Source organism: Nicotiana attenuata, chromosome 4 (assembly GCF_001879085.1).
Source record: "Nicotiana attenuata strain UT chromosome 4, NIATTr2, whole genome shotgun sequence".
Lineage (NCBI taxonomy): Eukaryota > Viridiplantae > Streptophyta > Magnoliopsida > Solanales > Solanaceae > Nicotiana > Nicotiana attenuata.
In genome coordinates, this window is record NC_031992.1 from 5,044,280 (window position 1) to 5,064,987 (window position 20,708).

The window sequence follows — 20,708 nt, forward strand, 5'->3', positions numbered from 1 at the left end:
TCTCCAGTCTCTCCCACGGGCTCAGAATGTCATGTAAACTAACCCCGAAAAATGATATGATGAATCAATAAACAACAAAGATGAAGATATGATATAAGATGCATGAATATGACTGAGTACAAAATATCAATGAAAATACTGAGATGACAGCAAGGAACGACCACTAAGGGTCCCAACAATACCGGCATAAAGCCTAAACATGATATCTAGCATGATTTACAGCTCAATTACTTTATCACATGATGAAAGCATGGATGTCAACAGGATAGAGTCACTAAACGGTGCCATGGAATCACCCAGGTCACAATTTCCACGATGCACGCCCGCACACCCATCACTTGGCATGTGCATCACCTCAATACCAATCATATAGCACATAATTTGGGGTTTCGGACCCTTAGAACCAAGTTTGAAAGCGTTGCTTACCTCGAACCGAGCAAAATCCAACTCCGCAATGCCCTTGCCTTTAAAATCGTCCTCTAAACGTCCCGAATCTAGCCACAAGTAATACAATACAATCAATATAGGCTAAAGGGATTAGTTCCACAAGAAAACTACCAAATTAGAGTCAAAATCTGAAATCGACTCAAATCCGGCCCCCGGCCCACGTCTCGAAATTCGACCAATCACTCACGAGTCTAATCATACCAAATTTATCAAAATCTGACCTTATTTGGTCACCCAATTCCCCAAAATCCACTCTCCAATTCTCAAGCCCTAAACCCCCAAATTTCACTTTGAAATCTTGCTAATTAGGTGGGGAAATCAGTGGAGAAACAAGATTTATGATCCAAAATGAGTTCAAGAAGCTTACCTCAATAATTCCCTAAAAAATCTCCTCCAAAATCGCCTAAGTCCGAGTCTCAAATGTAGAAATAAGACCAAAATTGCAAACCCTTGCCTTTTAAGCTTCTACCCAGACTTTTCGCACCTAGGGGCCCTCTGTCGCATTTGCAACGCCGCACTTGCGGAAATACCATCGTAGGTGCGAATTTCACTTAAAATTCCAGATTCTGCTCCTGCATTTTCAAGACCGCATTTGCTTCCATCACATGTGTGGAATTCCATCGCACCTGCGAATCCCTCTCGCACCTGCACCGAGCTGCCGGCTTCTCCTATCCTCGCAGGTGCGGGAACATCTTCGCACTTGGGACTCCTGCCCAGCTAGTCCTTGGCCGCTTCTGCGGCTCCTCCCTCGCTTCTGTGGGCTCGCACCTGCGGTTCCCACTTTGCAGGTGCGGTTACACCAAAAGCAGCAACACTTCAGCTGTAATTCCTCAACTCAAATCAAGTCGTCAACCACCCGAAATCAGCCCGAGTCCCTCGAGACCACAAACAAACCTACTAACAGGTCCTATAACATCATACAAACTTATTCGAACCATTGAATCACCCAAAACAACATCAAAACACCAAATTACACCTGAATTCAAGCCTAAAGAACATCTAAACTTCTGAATTCCACAAACGACGCCGAAACCTACCAAACCACGTCCGACTGACCTCAAATTTTCCACACAAGTCTGAAATGACACCACGACCTACTCCAACTTTCGAAAATCCAATCCAAACTCGATATCAAAATTTTTTCTGCCGGCCAAAATCGCCAAAATTCTAACTTTCGCCAATTCAAGCTTAATTCTACTACAGACCTCCAAATCACATTCCGGACGCGCTCCTAAGTCCAAAATCACCTAACGGAGTTAACGGTGCCGTCAAAATTCAAATCCGGGTCGTTTACATATAAGTCAACATCCGGTCAACTTTTCCAACTCCAGCTTTCAATTAAGAGACTATGTGTCTCAATTCACTCCAAAACCACTCCGGACCCGAACCAAATAACCCGGTATATCATAATATAGCAGAACAACACAAAAGAAGTAGAAAATGGAGGAACGAGGCTATAACTCTCGAAATGACCGGTCGGATCGTTATAGATCTTTACTGGACTATGATCACTTATACCTTCAGGAAGGACATTTGCTTTACTTGGTGGCATTATGTCTAACCACTTATTTGTTAATAAAAATTCAATCAATTTTTGCAAAAAAATCCTTTGTCCACTACTACTTCTTTCATTCCATGTGTATCTTTGCTCCACATAAGGAAGCTCGATCAACCCACAGGTTTCTATAAAGTGATGGAAGTCTACAATTTCTGATCATGTTATTAGATTTTCTCCCACTCTATCATCCGCATTCAACACTGAATTAAAGTCCCCGGCAATTATCCATGGTTATTTGCATGTCGTGCTATAGTTCATTAATATGTTCCATAGCTCTTTCCTGTCCTCTCGTGTATTAAACGATACACAAAAGAAATAACAAAGTCCAGTTTCAAAGGGATGTTGCGCACAACACAAGTGACAATCTGGGCTGTTGTTTCCAATAGTACTACAGTGTAGTAATCTGGTCTCCATGTAATCCATATTCTCCCATTATAATGGGCTGCTAGATTAGTAATATAAGCCATACTCCAAACATATTCTCTGCCATAATTTCAATATTGTTACTCTTTATTTTTATTTCTAGTAATTCTACTAAACCCACTCTCTCGTTATTGCAAAGGAATTTGACTTTCTTTTGCTTATTTGGGTTGTGAAGCCCTCTTACATTCCAGCTTAGACAACTAACCATTCCCTTGATTGGGAACCTTTTGATTACCCACATTGACATCATTTCTTAGTTGTTTATCACTGTTGTTTAGATTACCTACATTGCTAACAATATTGATGGTACTCTCTCTGTTAAGTACCTAAAATGTGTTTGAACTGACCACTTCTGTTGCTGATAGTTTCCTGTTTGTTGTTGCTTGCCTTGGTTTCGTCCAATTCTCTGAAGAGTAATCCATACATTCTCCTTAGTTCCTTGTTCTGCCACATTTTCCTCCTTCGCATTTGTCCCATTCTCTGTGTTCACCAATGATAAATGTTGAGCTGTATTCTCTTCATTTGTGGCTTTCCCATTCTTCTCTTGTGCTGCATTATGCTGGCCCTTCTTCTTCCTACAGTTGATCTCATCATGCCCGTATTTATCACAATTCTTGCATAAGGTATGCTTCCAATCGTACACCACCTTCTGCTCCACCAATTTCCCTATTTCATTCTTGAAAGTAACAAAGTCTTGTAGGTTAGCATTCATTTTCACCTCGACCAAGAGTCTAGCAAAGTTCAATCCAGACTTCCTCTCTGTATTTTGATCAACCGTTAGTGGTTTCCCAACCAAACCTCTTATCTTGCTTAAACCCTTAAGACTCCAATATTTGAAATCAAGCCCAGAAAATTTGATCCAAATAGGTATTGTATAGTGTATACAACTCATCTCTTGTAAACACCGTTTCAGAGTTCCAAGCTTTCACAATGAAGGGTTTATTATCAAAATGATAAATCCCGCCCTGAATTACATCATTTTTCCCCACCTCAGAATCAAATCGTACTAGGACAATTCCTTTGGATAAACCCCTCTAACACAGCAAACGGTGGGTGTGCACCTAGAACATAACACACCACTGTCGTCTTCCAATACTCAATTAAGAGCTAATAACTTCCAATTCAATGTCAATGATGGGCGACTCACCATGCGAGGAAGGAGCAACATACTCCAATTTGAATCTGGCATTTGATACCTTTGAGATGTCAAAATTGTCCCAAATCGATGGCTTCCTCACTGGATCCGCCCTTGCTTATTCACTCCACCATATCTGCCCATGATTTTCGCCCACTACTTATTGGCGATTGAATCCCAGCACTTGTTGAAGCTTGCACTAGGGACATCTGTCCACTTTCTTTTTGACTAGTTACTATTTCATTGATTTCCGATCCGATTCGAATCTCTTCCTGGATTGCTATAGCTGTCTGGTTCTTCTGCCCTAGAAGGCCATTACCTTGTGTAGCTATAGCCTGAGCTTGAAGAGCTTTTTGCGATGGCATGTGTGCCCTCTTCCCCATGGCCGGCGCATGTTAGTAAACGTGCGCTTTGAGAGAATACATGCCTTTCAAATACAAATTCAAATATACAAAATCAAATTAAATTTGAAGATAATTTCTTTCCAAATTTGAGGAAAATTAAGCTAATAATTTATAAAAACACATTAGTTTTTACTTCTTCTTTTCAAAAGCCAAATAAAGAATGAAGAAATTTGCTCAAGTTGAACTATTGGATTATGACCCGTCACTTGACCCATTTGAGCTAACTCATTTTGATCCAAACAAACTTTGATCAGATTAGATCATGACTCTGTTTATTATTTTAATCCATATATGCTCAACCCAATCCGCCTATTTACCCCCTCCTTCTCGTAAGTATAGTCGCCCATTTATCACCTCTATATAGGCAATCCAGTGCACAAAATATTCGGTATTCACGCAGGATCCGGAGAAGGGACGCACCCCTAAGTATAGCTTTAGAGTACATCTAAAATTCAGTGATGTGGAGTGTAGGAATGAGCTGAAAATTCGGATGAATAAAGGTTCCAAGTACAACAATAAAATCTAATTAAGAGTTTCATAGTTACAACGCTACATAGAAAAAAAAACTGGCTACGTACGATTCCTAAATAAAGATTACATATGCAGCAGCCAATTCCCAAGACATTGAACAGAATTTTTGTTCCCTTAAGGTTCTTGTGGGTTCTTTTTAGCAGACGGGTTCTTATTATTATGCATCCAAACCTTAAAAACCTGTCTCTTCACCCCAACTTGAGAGCAGAATCTTTGTACTTCAGTGTCATCTTCTCTTGGAATTCTCCACCCTAATTTCTCTGCAAATTCCAACATTTTTTCCTTCTGGTCTTGAGTGAACTTTGTCCGAAACCGTTTCTTGGCTAACATAAATGGTGGTTGTGGTTGTGGAGGCACTGAGGTTGCCTGCTGATAAGTGTTGAAGTTAAGTTCTTCACTTGATGAGTCCGTAGCTCCACTTCCACCTCCGCCGCTGCCTGAGGAAGAGATAATTCCAAATAAAAATGCAATTTCTCCAACAGTTTTAAGCTTTTAAAAGAAATGTTTATTCAATACAATATGGTACCAGAGCAGATTAGAGCGTAGGCAAGAGTGACAAGTTGAAATATAATCAAGTAGATAGAAGTGTAATTTTTCTAACTTAACTTTTTGGATGACATGTCTTCTTTTCGACTCTCATTATCACTCATTTCCAAAAAGAATTTCAAGAGTTTTGCCATACAAAATCAAGAATGGGATGCACGAAAGGTGTGTTAACATAATTAAGTAAATAAAGTGTTATTTCTATGACAGTTTAATTTTTTTTAGATAAAATAATCACACAATTCAAGAATAAAATGTGCGAAGGATGTGTTAACTTAATTAAGTAAATAAAGTGTTAGTTTTATGAGAGCTTAAGTTTTTACATAAGATCATCATAAAATTCAAGAATAAGATGCCTGGAGGGAATGTTAACATAATTAAGTAAATAAAGTGTTATTCTTATGACAGTTTAATTTTTTTTTTTTTTAGATAAAATGATCACACAATTCAAAGATACTCCCAAATGCTTGGACAGGTGTTTCGTCATGGAAAAAAGGTCTGACATGAGAGGCTCTAGAGGTCGGGAAAGACATAATTAAGTAAATAATAATGTAATGAGCGGCCGTCGACATTACCTCCGAAGGCCATTTTGACAGGCTGTGGCGGCATTGTACTCCAAACTGAGCGGCCGTGCTGATGGTGATGGTTCATCGACGGAAGCGGAGAAGGCAGTGGTTGAGGAAGCTGAAGCGGATGTACAACCATAATACCAGCATTATTATTATCAACATTTGGTTGTTCTTTTCTGTGAAAATTACGGTGGCAATTACAAGCAGCACATTTTAACGCCTCAAGCGTTCCTTCTTCTCCACTAGGCATAAACTCACCACATCCGTCAGTAACATTTCCTCCAATGCTAGCCGCATGATTCTTCAGACATTCACGATACCTTGCTCGTGATGTTATCTTAAATTTATTATTAGTAGATCCGCCACTGGAATATGGTACAACTACTGGAGGTGCTGAACCAGTACCACCACCCGTAGATGATTTTTCATGATCTTGTTGTGGCTGTAGATTATTATTGTTGTTGGGTTGGTGGTGGTGGTGGTTACTTTGATCTAAGTTCTGATCAAGTGAATGATACCCTAATGACCCTTGCATTCTCATTTCCTTATCCTCACCAGCTAATGCCATTTTTAACTTAAACCCTAATTAACTCTTTTCTTATAAACCTAAAACAGTACTAGTAACTAATTATGAAAAACCCTAATAATCTTTCTTCTTCAGCTAAGTTTACACATTAACATAACATGAAAATAGAAGTTGAGAAGTCTGTTTAACTAAATCTATGTAACCTAGCTAGCTCGAATATCCTTCTTGTAAGAGATAAGGCTATTAAAACTCCATGTTTAGACTAAATCAAAATACTAATCTAATTTGGAAAGAGAGAGAGAGTGTGGAGAAAAACGAAAAGGAAAAACAAAAGGTAATGAAGAATTAGTGGTAATTAATTAGAAGAAGAAAGCTGGAAATAAAGAGATGGGGCCCTAGAAGTACTACTACTACTACCTTAGAAGTAGTGAAGCCGGCGGACCACCTTAAACATAACCTGAGATAACTAAGAAACAGTAATCTTATAAAATTTTGGTTACTTAGAATTTATAGTGGAGAAGAAGGAAAAAGTAATAAAAGGTTAGGGGATATTTAGGTTAAGAGAGAAAAGTGTTTGTGTTGGGGAGGAGGCAACAGGGTGAGAATGTAAGAAACAAGAGACAACATGGTTGCTTGAGAAGAGACGAAGCTAAATCTATTGTTGTAAGTTAAAAGCAAAGAGAATTGAAAGGGGGGTTGAAGAGGGTGGTGGGTAAGAGGAGATAAGAGAGAGAGAGAGAGAGAGAGAGAATAGTAGTGCGGAACAGCAAAGAGAGAAGTAAAAGATAATGTGTGATGAGATTATAGGGAGTTGATTTCAATTGAGAGTTAACAAACAACAAACAATACTACTGAGCATAAGAAAACAACCGACAATGTCATGTTCAGTCCTCTCCCACGCCCTGCCAACATTGGCCCCATTCCCACACCCTCTTCATTATTGCCCCACCCCTCCCCCTTACCCCATGCTACCAGGGCATTGGATTGAAATAATCTTGCTATCTTTACAAGGTAATGATAAAATTTGTATATGTACTATTCTTCTCATACTTTATTTATAAATATACATTAGTGATTCGTTTGGTACGAGGAATAAAAGATAATTAATCCCGCGTTTAAATTTAAAATGTGTTTATATCATGTTTGATTGGGATAAAATTACGGTATAACTAATATAGTATTAGTTATTCGGGATTGTAGTGTTTATTTATCCTTATGGGAGGATAAAATAACTAATCTCGTGATAATTAATCATGGAATAACTTTTTTCCAACCAAACGAACCCAAGTATGTTATCTTTACTATTGTTGTGTGAGGATAGAGGAGCTCCTAATTTAAGCTACTATATGTTTTGTTAGTGTAAGAAAATTTTATATTATCAAATTATTTTTATTTGTTGTACTGGATGATATGTTTTACTTTTAAAAGTACAAATTCAATATGGCATACATGTAGATATTATTTGGTCGATCTAATAGTGTAAAAGTTATACACTAATAGTGTATATAATTTTAGTGGGCGTTTGGACATAAGAAATGTAAAATTCCAAAAAAAAAAAGTGATAAAAAACTTCAAGTGAAAATGGTATTTGAAAATTAGAGTTGTGTTAAGACATGAATATAATATTGATTATTTTTGAAGTTTTGTGAGTGATCTGAGTGAAAAATTTGGAAAATAGCTTTTTGGAGTTTTCAATGTCACGACCCGGAATTCCCACCTTCGGGACCGTGATGGCACCTAAAATTTCACTTGCTAGGGAAGTCAACGTTAGAGAATTTCTAAATCAACTTCAGTACACTTTTAATAACAGAAGTAATTAAACTAAACAGAAGCTAAAACAGAGTTTGCGAAATATTATAAAAACATTAATATTTGCTACCACCCAGATCTGGAGTCACAATTCACGAACTTCTAGGATTTACACAAATAACAATTTAAAAAGAATACAACTGTTTGAGTGAAAGAAACAGTAATAACAGAAAAGATAGACGGGGACTTCAAGGTCTGCGAACGCCGACAGATCTACCTTGAGTCTCCGATGAACCAGTCTGATCAGCTGCTACGCCTGTCGATCAGCTGGGACCAATATCAAAATTTGCACAGAAGTGCAGTGTAGTAACCGACCTCATGTACTGGTAAGTGTCGAGCGTAACCTTAACGAAGTAGTGACGAGGCTATGACAAGGCACCCACATAATAAACCTGTGCAATTTAACAGTACATGTACAAAATAACGACAAGTAAAAAATAGAAAGGTAATATCGGAAGGGGGAACATGCTGAGGGAATTACAAGATAGAGAATCACAACAGTAATGAGAGCTTGATCAACCAATATACCTTGAACCAATAATAACAAGTAAACACAGTAAAGGAAAATGTACGACATCACCCTTCTTGCTTTTACTCTACACCTCACCATATAATCAATAGAAACGGCACGACATCACCCTTCATGCATTAACTCTCATAATATGGCACGGCATCACCCTTCGTGTATTAACACTCAAAATATGGTACGGCATCACCCTTCGTGCTTTTACTCTCTCATAACGTGGCACGGCATCACCCTTCGTGCATTAACACTCTCCCTTACCATAAGACAATGAACAAAAGACAACAGGGAGATAGAAATAACAAGAACAAGTCTTACTTAAATATTTGGTTCCACAATACCAACCTCAACTTTGAAATCAATATTCAATTATCACCAAAAGATCTGTAAATATGATAAGAACGATCAACTTGATTATACTAGTCTAAACATGGATAACATGATCAAAGGAAAACAATAATTACAAGAAACCAAGTCCCACCCGCATGCTTTACCCGACAACAACGCATAGGTACTCGTCACCTCACCTATACGTTGCACCCAACAGCTAAACACGTAGCAAACAGACAAATAAGTCATAATCTCTCAAGTCAAGGTTAACCACGACACTTACCTCGCTCCAAAGACCAACCTCAAAGCTCAACCATTGCTTTGCCTTTCAAACAAGCCTTCAAACTGATAGAATCTAGCAATTTACCAACCAAACGATTCAAATTAAGCCTTAGGAACTACCCACTATTGAAAAGAATTCAATTTAAGTCATTATTGAAAAAGTCAACACCCAGGCACGCTTGGTCTAAACCCGAAATTCGGACCAAAATCCGATTACCTATTCACCCCCGAGCCCGGTTATGTAATTTGTTTTGGAATCCGACCTCAATTTGAGGTCTAAATCCCCAATTTACCAAATCCCTAATTTCTACCGAAAAACCCCCAATTCCACCATGAAAACTTTAGATTTTAGGTTGAAATCTGAGAAAAAGTAGTGAAAGATTGAAAGAAACTAGTTTAGAATTACTTACCAATGATTTGGGAAAGAAAGAGTCTTGAAAAAATCGCCTCTAAGGTTTTAGGTTTTTGAAAATTCGAAGAATGAACCAAAAACCCCGTCTAAGTCATATTTACCCAGCTGCAGATGTTACATTTGTGACCCGCAAATGCGAAGGAACCATCGCAAATGCGAAGCCCTTCACACTTCTGCTGCCTTAGCAAATGCGAAGGTTAGTTCGCAAATGCGAACAAGACTCTCCGCAATTGCAACCCTATGATCGCCCTTGCGATCATTGCCTTTTCCGAGACTCACTTCGCAAATGCGAAGTATGTTTCGCAAATGCAAAAATTGTGTGGCCCAGCTACTCTTCACAAATGCGAGACTGATATGTTCGCAAATGCGATCTCTGATCTAGCAGATGTTCTAAGTCCAATTTCATTCTCTGTGGCTTATCTGAAACTCACCCGAGCCTTCGGGGCTCTAAACAAAAAGTGCACACAAGTCTAAAAACATCATACGAACTTGCTCGTGCGATCAAATCGCCAAAATAACACCTAGAACTACAAAATTAGCACCAAATCAAATGAAAGTTTCAAGAAAATATTGAAATTTCTATTTTCACAACCGGACGTCCGAATCACGTCAAACCAACTCCGTTTCTCACCAAATTTTACAGACAAGTCATAAATATGTTATTGGACCTATACCGGGTTCCTGAATCAAAATACATACCCGATATCCAAAAAGTCAAACCATGGTCAAACATTTCCATTTCATTAAGCCTTTAACTTTTAAATTTTGACAAAGTCTGATATCTTGGACTAGGTACTTCCGAATTCGATTCCGGGCACTCGCCCAAGTCCCAAATCACGATATGGACCCACCGGGACCGTTAAAATATGTATCCGGGTCCGTTTACCAAAAATATTGACCAAAGTCAACTCAAATAAAATTTTTTTAGGCAAGAATTCTTATTTTTATCAACTTTTAACATAAAAGCTTTTCAGAAACACATCCGGATTGCGCATGTAAATCGAGGAGGGATAAAATGAGGTGTTTAAAGCTTAAAAGCGTAGAATTGAGTTCTAAAACATATATAAGATGACCTTTCAGGTCATCACATTCAAATTTTTGAAAACTTTCACAATGCATCTTCAAGTGAAAATTGGAAATTTTATGAACAAACGTTGATTTCGAAAAACGTAAAAAAATTTCAACAAAAGAAAAAATTTCTTATGTCCAAACGGGCTCTTAGTCTCTAGAATATTTTCTAAGGGAATATAAAACGTCATTGTTACTCCTTTTGTTCCATTTTATGTTATTTTTTTTAGTTTGTTTAAAACATAATGTTTTCATATTTAAAAATAATTTAATTTTTAAACTAATCATTATACTCTTAACAATATAATTTTAGAATTATACAAATGTCTGACATTTATTTTAGATTACAAGTTCTGGGTTCTTTTTTTTTTTTTTTTTTTTTTTTTTTATACTTCATACTCAATCTAGCACGTCACATAAAATAAGATGGAAGATGTATTTAATAATAAATTAGAAAGATTTCCATCATATCATGCTTGAGTTAATCTGTAATATAGTCTAATTTATTGTTAACGAACATAATTGTGTACGGTCAAAATCAGAAATGCCCGATTTCGTAGGCTCGAAGAGTCGCTTCAAGCCTAAGTTCAAAATGGACCGGGTGTTTGATTCAAAAGATATTGGAATCTTATTGAACAAATCAATCAAAGAGAATGAAGGGGTAAATCTTAGCTAAGCATAATAAGCTCTAGAGGAGAAGACACAAGTAATGAACACGATGGAAAGTATTTGTTGATCTTATGAAAAAGGCGTTAATTGTACAGCGAGAAAGACAATCTTCAATATAGGAAAGAGTTTACAAGCTTTGCTTTCAACCGAAAAGGCCCAAAAAACTCCCGAAGATCCCCCTACTGGGTATTTTCTCCACTATATATAAGGGCTAACCCCTCTCTACACCCTAGAGAACATACCCTAGGAATATTCGTGAGAATATTCCAAGATACCCCTAATTGGGCCTACATTGCTGCAACAGCTTCGATCCGAGGCCGAGTATGACCAACCTTGAGATAATACCGTTATGGTTTTATAATAGAAAGAGCGAGATCCCGCAGCGGCCCTAAGATCACGGTGCAAATTTCGGAACGAATTTGTACTAGGTAGTTAGACAACTGTCCAATAAGATCCCCTACTAAAAATGGAAATGTCCCTTATTTGGGACTCCCCTATTATATAAAGGGGAGCCCATTCAATTGTAACATCATCAATCATTGACAAGAGAATATACATACATCACTTTCTTGCTTGCTGTTCATCTAAGTTGCCTTATAATTTATTATTCTTGCTGACCTACCTCGAGACTGCCATATTTCGAGGTCGAGACTTGCTTGCACACTGGTTTGATTTGCTTTACTTCTTCAATTTATATATTTAACTCCTTGTTTATCAATTGGTATTGGATTAAATTACATATCTTTGAAACCTCAATATAAATTTAATTGTTACTCGGATTTTAGGATAAAAAATAATCAAATTTTACTTATTATAATAGTAAAATTACTTAGTGTTTCCATAATAATGATAAACTTTACACATCCAAGTGATTTTATTATTTATGTATGATACAATTTTATAACTTTATTGCTATAGTAATAAAGTTAAATTATTTTAAGGTAATAAAAAATTACTTTTATTATTATAATAGATAAAATTTACTCCAATTATTAATAACACAATACAATAAATATAAAATTCAGTAACTATACTTCAAATTAACTCCACCACACATCTGGCAGTTCTTTTTCCTAATTTCTAATGTAACTTGTTATCTTCGTCCTGCCATGTTCCTATTACTGTGTTTATCTTTTTTACTTTACCATGAGTCATTACACTCCAAAAATGATGCAAAAATAGTGCGATTCTGTAATCTGATTTGACGCTGCTCAGCTTTTATTATTTCACGTTCTACGGAATGAATGATGTAAATTTGCAAAGAAATTCTTTCTTTTAACTCTTACCCTCTGCTCTATAATTATATGTCACCTCTCTCTGCAAACTCTGCAAACTCCATGCTTTCCCCAAGCAATCTCTTTTAACCTTTTCTGTGATAAAATCGATGTTCTTTTTTTTTCCTCTTCCCATGTCTAATTTCTGTGATTTGCTTCGGTACTTGCTTTATCTTTTTTTACATAATTAATTAAGGCAGTAATATTGCAGGGGTTCAGAAAATTGCGTCAGCTTAAATATTTATTTCAATAGCAATGATTGAGGGTTTGGTGCTGTTAAGATTTCATAATAAACTGTATTATTATATTTTGTACGACCAGTTGTTTTGACATGGTTGTACAAAAAGATCTTTTGAGGAAATTTAAAATCTCCTAAGTCCGAAAACGAACTATTGTGGATCTTCTTTGGATCATGATACAAAAGAAATCATAAACAAATAAATCACCAAAATTAAATAATACAAGCAAGAGAGTGTACTGGATGTTGGATATCTTTGGTAAAAATTTATTCACACTGAATGTTTATCCCAAAACAATAGGAACATAACATGTGTTTGTACATTTACTTCAATCGCTTAACCATGGTTAATTAATGCATATTATTAGTTTATTAAACCACTTAATCATGATAAGCTGAATTGAAGGTGTAAACATCCGATGCAATTAAGTATTTATCGATTTTTTTTCTCAAAGTAAGTGAGGTATTTCTATTATTTGCAGTTAATTTTCATTCTAAAAAAACCCTTCAATTTGGGGTGGGTCAATTAGATAAACTATTATCGATCATGTCACTCTATTTAGAATCATTTTAGAACCAATATTGTTAGACAAAAATAATCTATAAGCACATTGATTACTAAAAGTTCTCTGTACAAGTCTCATTTTGTACACCGACATTGACATCATATTACTCATTTACAAGTCAATTTCAAATAATTGTTTTTATAAGTGAATATAATCAGATAACTTAGTAATTTAAAATTGCTAAAAATGGGTCATATTAACTTAAATGCGTAAGAATCTGTACACTATATGTGGATACAAATTAAATTATTTAATGCAATTAAGTTTAGATCCTACAGAGGAGCTCAGATGCTTTAAATGTGGAAACATGGAGATAATGGACCATTGGAGGAATCAGAAGGCTACCCCAGGGTCATTATCAGTTTATATGAAAATTTAGGAAACGCAGCCGTTCAAAGTTTTTGCCAGTTGTATTTAAATTAGTATTATTATGAATTTTTTTTAATAAAAAATGTGACCTTAATTTAGATGCTACCATGTCTATGTTCTAGCTTCTAATAATAACATACGAGAAAAAAATGTCATTTTAAGAATAAGTTACTTAATTCAGAAAATTATCATTATGTATGGGGCCTCGGGACCCAATTGAGGGTTTTGATTGGTCAAAATTGTATTGGGAACATTTTTTTTGCTTAATATGTTTTTCAAACATAATCTTTAAAGAGTTAGGTAATATTGGAAAGCTGGTCTTAAACGAAATCTTGCTTTTTATGGGATAAATGGTCTGTAACATCCGTAATTGCAGTAGACAAGCTAAAGGGAGCCAATAAGGGTTCAATTTAAGTTTTCTTCCCCTGAAAATTGTCCTATGTAGATAGAATAATAAGGGTTTTAAAATTCCCCTCAGCTTACAAGTTCAATTTCTAAGTATAGCATTCTCCATTATAGGTAATATTGTATTGGTGGTGAAAAAGAGCTACACGTGGAATACTAGAATGCTGACATGGCATAACATGTAAGAGCAGTAATATAGCAACACGTGGTAGTATTATTTGATAGAATAAGAAAAGGCACGAGAGGGAAACACCCACGAGATAGTATCAAGCCTAACAGCTGGCAAAGACTGAATCAAGACAGTAAAAAGGAAGATTCATGAAACCTTTAATTAATGAGGAGGGAAATCAGAATCGTTACAGAATCTCGTGTACAGTTACGATTATTAATTGTAACGGATCATTAATACTATTAAAGCTCGCAATGATTTAGCCATATATGGAAAGAAACGTTATATATGTAAACCTCTATATAAGAGGGGAGAATTTCACTTGTAAGGACATCTGAGACAATATTGGAATATACTCACTTTACTTTTCTGCTTTTCTCGAAATTCTCTATATTGACTTTGCAATCAATTATTTCTTTATTTATTCTTGTTATTTTCCTTTGATACCATTGAGAAAGTGAGGCAAAACTTGGTTATCAGAAGCCCGTTTTCTTCTAAAATTAATATTTGACCGAAAGATATATTTTTGGTTAAACAAATTGATTCCGTTGCCAGGACTCTGATAATCTTTCCACTTTTCAAAATCATTTTCTATCAAACAACCATGTCGACTGCCAACGACAACAACCAACAAAACCAACAGAACCAACAAAATCAACAAGAGGATGGAACTCCAATCCCTTCACCCCAAAACTCTCCCCAACACTCCCGAGAGGGGTCACCTCAAAGATCAACATCACATACGAATAATCAACAAGGGGACGATCAAACTGTCGAAGACGCATTAAAACAGCTAATTGTAGAACACGTCAACAATACCCTTCAAGCTTTCGTTAGTGGATTGCCGACTGTACCACCAACTCCACCTCCAAACAACACTGCAACCATAGAAAACACACGCTCGGGACTTGCTAATTCAGGCAGCGGAGGAACTCCCAGCGAATCTCGCGATGGAAGGTCAGGTACCCCAAATAATTCTGATTTTAAAAGTTTAGTACTAACTTTGCAGAAGCAGCTCAAGGAGCAGAATGATCGCATAGAACAAATACATGGTGTGCCACCCGTAATTAAAGGATTGGATATCGACAAATATTCACAACAGCCCTGGAAGCCAAGTACTGCTCCCTTGCCGATTCCAAAAAAGTTCAAGATGCCCAATATTCCGTAGTATGATGGAACAACCAACCCTCGAGATCATGTAAGTGCGTTTACAACTGGCGTGAAAGGCAATGATCTAACCAAGAAGAAATTGAGTCGGTGCTGGTCAAAAAATTTGGCGAAACATTCACAAGAGGAGCACTAACATGATATTCTCTTTTACCGAAAAATTCTATTGATGCCTTTGCCGAGCTTGCAGATTCATTTATAAAAGCACACTCCGGAGCTCAAAAAGTTGAGAAGAGGATGGACGACATCTTCAAAATAAAATAAGGAGATACGGAGCTACTCAGGGAATTTGTGGATAGATTTCAACGTGAAAGAATGATGTTACCGCGTGTACCTGATAACTGGGCGGCTATGGCGTTTGCAAGTAATTTAAATGAATAAAGCTCAGAAGCCACGAGGAGGCTCAGGGAAAGCTTACAAGAATTCCCTGCTATAACTTGGAATGATGTTTACAACAGGTATAGTACAAAGCTGCGGATAGAGGAAGACACTATCACCCATCAGTCACGGGGAGATGAAAGAACCAGTTCGAGGCGACCAAGAATTGAAAAAAGTCCGGTAAGAATAGGTACGAACCATACATGGGACCAGCAAGACGAGATTCACGTTCTAAACAAGAAAACCCGAGGTACGGTTCTAGATCAAGAGATAGAGATGTGGGTTCATCATCCAAGTTTGGGAAGGAGCGAGATACAAGGGATAGCAATGTTAATACGAAGGCAAAGATTGGTGATTACAGTTTCAATATCAGCACTTTTAAGTTGGTAGCTGTTTTAAGAAGTATGGGAGATAAGGTGTGTTGGCCAAAGGAAATGATATCGAACCCTAGCAGAAGAAATCCAGATTTCTGGTGCAAGTTTCATAGTGACCACGGTCATAAAACAACAGATTGCAGATTACTACAAGGTAAAATAGAGCATTTGTTAAAACAAGGTTATTTAACTGATTTGTTTAGTGAGAAGGGTAAGCAAACGTATATGAAGAATAGACAAGAGCCACCAAAACCTCCGTCACCAAAAAGAACGGTTAATATGATAAGCGGGAGAGAGGAGGTCAATGACGTGACGTATACGGCTGCAAAAAAGATGTCAAAAGTCACGGTAACCCACGGGAAGTGAGTTCGCCAAGTTTTGGAAGAAGACAGCATAATGTTTGATGATGCGGACGCAGATGGCGTGATGATCCCTCACAACGATGCACTGGTAATATATTTACTTGTACATGATACTAATGTGAAATAAGTTTTGATTGATCCAGGTAGCTCCGTAAATATCATTCTTTTAAGAGTGGTAAACGAGATGCAAGTTAATGACAAAATAGTGCCCAAAGCACGTACCTTATCTGGATTCGACAATTCAAGCGTTGTTACAAAAGGAGAAATAGTGCTTGCCACATTTGCAAAAGGAGTTTTCAAAGACACTAAATTTCAAGTGATAGATACGGACATGGCGTCAGTGGCGGATCCAGAATTTTAAAGTGATGGGTGCTCGCCGATAAAAAATCCGAAAGAAGAGGAAAAAAAAAGTTTAGTTATGGGTGCTCACTCTATATTTATCTAACTATTTTCATAATTGCCCATGCTAATTTACTAAATCCGATTAAAAGTAATGGGTGCTCAAGCACCCATAAGTATCCATGTACATCCGCACGGCACAGCGTATAATATGATTCTCGGCAGACCTTGGATTCATGATAGGGATGTTGTTCCGTCTACTTTACATCAAGTTATTAAGTTCCGTTCACAATGGGGGATTAGACAAATCCGTGGTGATCAGCAAGCTTCTAGAAGTATCAATCCAGTGGCGGATTCGATCATAAAGAATGATATTGTAGACAAAAAATAGCAATTATAGAATTCAGTTGAGGATTTAGCAACACAAACCTCAACTGGAGATGGGCAAATGGATGTAGATTCAAGACCTGATATCATTCAAGAGCCACAAGTGAATGAAAACATCAAAACAACAATAGAAGAACTCGAAGCAGTGGTGTTGTTTATACATTGGCCGGACAGAAAAGTTTACATCGGAACCAACCTAAGCGCAGAAATGAAAGGTAAGTGAATTGAATTCTTAAAAGCTAACGCAGATTGCTTTGCTTGGTCGCATTCAGATATGACAGGTATACCATCGATGGTGATGACCCATAAGATAAATGAAGATCCATTATATCCACCTGTCAAACAGAAGAAAAGGAAGCAAGGATCCTTTAAAAATCAGGTGATTTAGGATGAGGTACAAAAACTTTTAAAAATCGGGTCTATTCGAGAGGTAAAATATCCTAATTGGATAACTAATACTGTAGTGGTACCAAAAAAGAACGGTAAATGGCGAGTTTGTGTAGATTATACTGACTTGAATAAAGCTTGTCCTAAAGATTCTTTTCCTTTACTGCATATAGATCAACTAATTGATGCTACTACAGGACATGAATTATTGAGTATTTTAGATGCTTATTCAGGGTACAATCAGATAAAAATGGATCCTTTAGATGAGGAAAAAACTTCCTTTATTACAGACAGGGGGACTTACTGTTATAAAGTCATGCCTTTCAGTCTAAAGAACACTAGAGCCACGTACCAGAGGTTAGTAACAAAAATGTTTCAAGAAAACCTAGGAAAAACTACGGAAGTCTACATCGATGACATGCTAGTCAAGTCAACACAGGCGGGGGATCACATCCAACATTTGTCAGAAACTTTTCAAATTCTTCGCAAGTTCAATATGAAATTAAATCCCGAAAAGTGTGCATTAGGCGTGTCCTCGGGTAAGTTTTTAGGTTTCCTTGTTTCTAACCGAGGAATAGAAGTAAACCCTGCACATATCAGAGCCATTGAAGAAATACCAAACATACTCACGAGCAAAAAAGAGGTACATAGGTTGACAGTTAGGATAGCAGCTTTGGGAAGATTTATTTCTAAATCTTCGAAGAAGTTTTAAGTTCTTTTCAGTGTTGAAAAAGCAAAACCAATTTGAGTGTACTGAGGACTGTCAACAAGCACTCAAAAATCTAAAAGCATACTTGTCAAACCCACCATCATTGGCTAAGCCAAAGGATGGAGAAAGGCTACTCATCTATCTCGCTGTATCAGAAATGGCAGTGAGTGCAGTGTTAGTACGTAAAGACAAAGGTAAACAATCTCCAATTTATTATGTTAGTAAATCTTTATTAGATGTTGAAACTCGATATCCTCATTTAGAAAAACTTGCTTTAGCTCTAATCATGGCATCTAGAAAGTTGAGGCCTTATTTTCAACGTCACCCTATCTCTGTAGTGACCGCTTACCCCATAAGAAATATATTGTATAAGCAAAAACTATCAAGTAGATTAGCCAAGTGGGCTATAGATCTTAGTGAATATGATACCACATATCAACTTAGAACTGCAATAAAATCACAGGTTTTAGCAGATTTCGTGGCAGACTTCAGCCCAGGGATAGTACCTGAAGCAGAAAAGGAACTACAGGTGTTCAACGGGTCTAATCCGAGTACCTGGACCCTATTTACTGATGGCTCCTCGAATATTAAAGGAGCGGGTTTAGGCTTTGTTTTAATCCCACCTTCAGGAGAAAGCATAAGACCGGCAATAAAGTGTCATCCCATTACCAACAATGAAGTAGAATATGAAACTGTAATTGCAGGTCTGGAATTGGCAGGAGAACTCGGAATAATGCAGATTATAATCAAAAGTGACTCACAGCTTGTAGTTAATCAAATGCAGGGGACTTATATAGCTAGAGAGGCGAGGATGCATCGATATTTGGAAAAGGCACGAGACTTAATCATACAATACCAATCTTGGAAAATCGTGCAAATACCCAGGGAGGAAAATACTGAAGCAGACGCGTTGGCTAATATCGCATCCGTTGCAGAAGTAACAAATGAAGAGAATGCTTCCATAATAACTTTGTTTCATTCGGCACTAGATCAGGACAATAACGAGATAAGAAAAAATCTTAGTCACTTTGACAAAAAGCAGCCCGTTATTGTTTGGATCGTGGCAACCTGTATCGAAAGATGTTCGGTGGGCCTTTAGCAAGATGTCTCGGACCTTCTCTAACAGATTATGTGATGAGAGAAGTAAGTACATGAGGGACACTGTGGAAATCACACAGGAGAAAAGTTCTTGGTAAAAACTCTAATTAGAGAAGGATATTATTGGCCAAAAATGGAAGAAGATGCGAAAAGTTTTGTGGCCAAGTGTGACAAATGCCAACGTTATGGCAACAACATGCATCGCCCAGCGGAGCTATTACATCCAGTTATTTCACCATGGCCTTTTATGAAGTGGGTGATGGATATCGTGGGTCCACTACCACAAGCCAAAGGAAAGGTACGATTTTTATTAGTATTAACAGATTATTTTACCAAATGGGTAGAAGCAGGTGCCTTCAAGCAGGTGCGGGAAAAAGAAGTCAGGGGCTTTATTTGGCGAAACATCATATGCGGGTTCGGAGTTCCAAAAGAAATCATATGTGACAATGGCCCCCAATTCATAAGTGCGAAAATGACAGAGTTCTTTCAGAGTTGGCAGATTAAGAGGATAACCTCAAAACCTTATCATCCTGTGGCTAATGGACAGCTGAATCGACAACCAAAGTTATTATTAATAAATTGAATAAAAGATTAGAGGAGACAAAAGGCAAGTGTCCAGAAGTGTTACCGGGAGTTTTATGGGCTTATTGAACGACAGCAAAAACAGGTACGGGAGAGACTCCATACCATTTGAAATAGGTGAACCAAGTACAAGATACACCCAAGCAACCGAAGAATCAAATGAGGAAGAGATGCGAATAAATCTCTATTTGCTTAAAGAAAAGAGAGAAGCGACTCTAATAAGGATGGCAGCGCAGAAACAAATTATTGAGCGATATTACAATCGAAAAGATCATCTTAGATACTTCAACATTGGGGACTTCGTCCTAAAAAAAGTTTTTCAATCAACAAAAGCAGCCAATGCAGGAAAATTGAGTCCAAATTGGGAAGGACCTTACAGGATTTGAGGTATTGTTGGAATGGTGCATATGAGTTAGAAACAATGGACCGCAAAATACTCCCATCAAATTAGAATGCTGTTCAATTAAAGAAGTATTACTTCTAAAGGAAGAACCCCCTGTTAGGTATCATTTACGTAAGGTTTAGTATTATTATTTTTTAATTATACTAACTATTTTAGATGATAGGCACAAAGCTAGAAGCACCAAATGATGATATTAGACCTAAAAGACATGCGGGACACAAAATTATCCCTGGTCTGGGTTACAATCTTTCTGATGGAAATAAAAAGGGTTA

At 37.1% G+C, this 20,708-nt stretch overlaps 1 protein-coding gene across 1 annotated transcript; it reads right to left on the reverse strand.

The window, feature by feature from the left end:
- LOC109224868 (zinc-finger homeodomain protein 5-like) lies at window positions 4,442–6,915 on the reverse strand. Its single transcript, XM_019389425.1, has 2 exons — window positions 5,617–6,915; window positions 4,442–4,935 (listed from the first exon to the last, which is right to left on the reverse strand). Exons 1-2 carry the CDS (start codon window positions 6,176–6,178, stop codon window positions 4,613–4,615), a joined length of 885 nt encoding a protein of 294 aa, XP_019244970.1. The 5' UTR covers window positions 6,179–6,915; the 3' UTR covers window positions 4,442–4,612.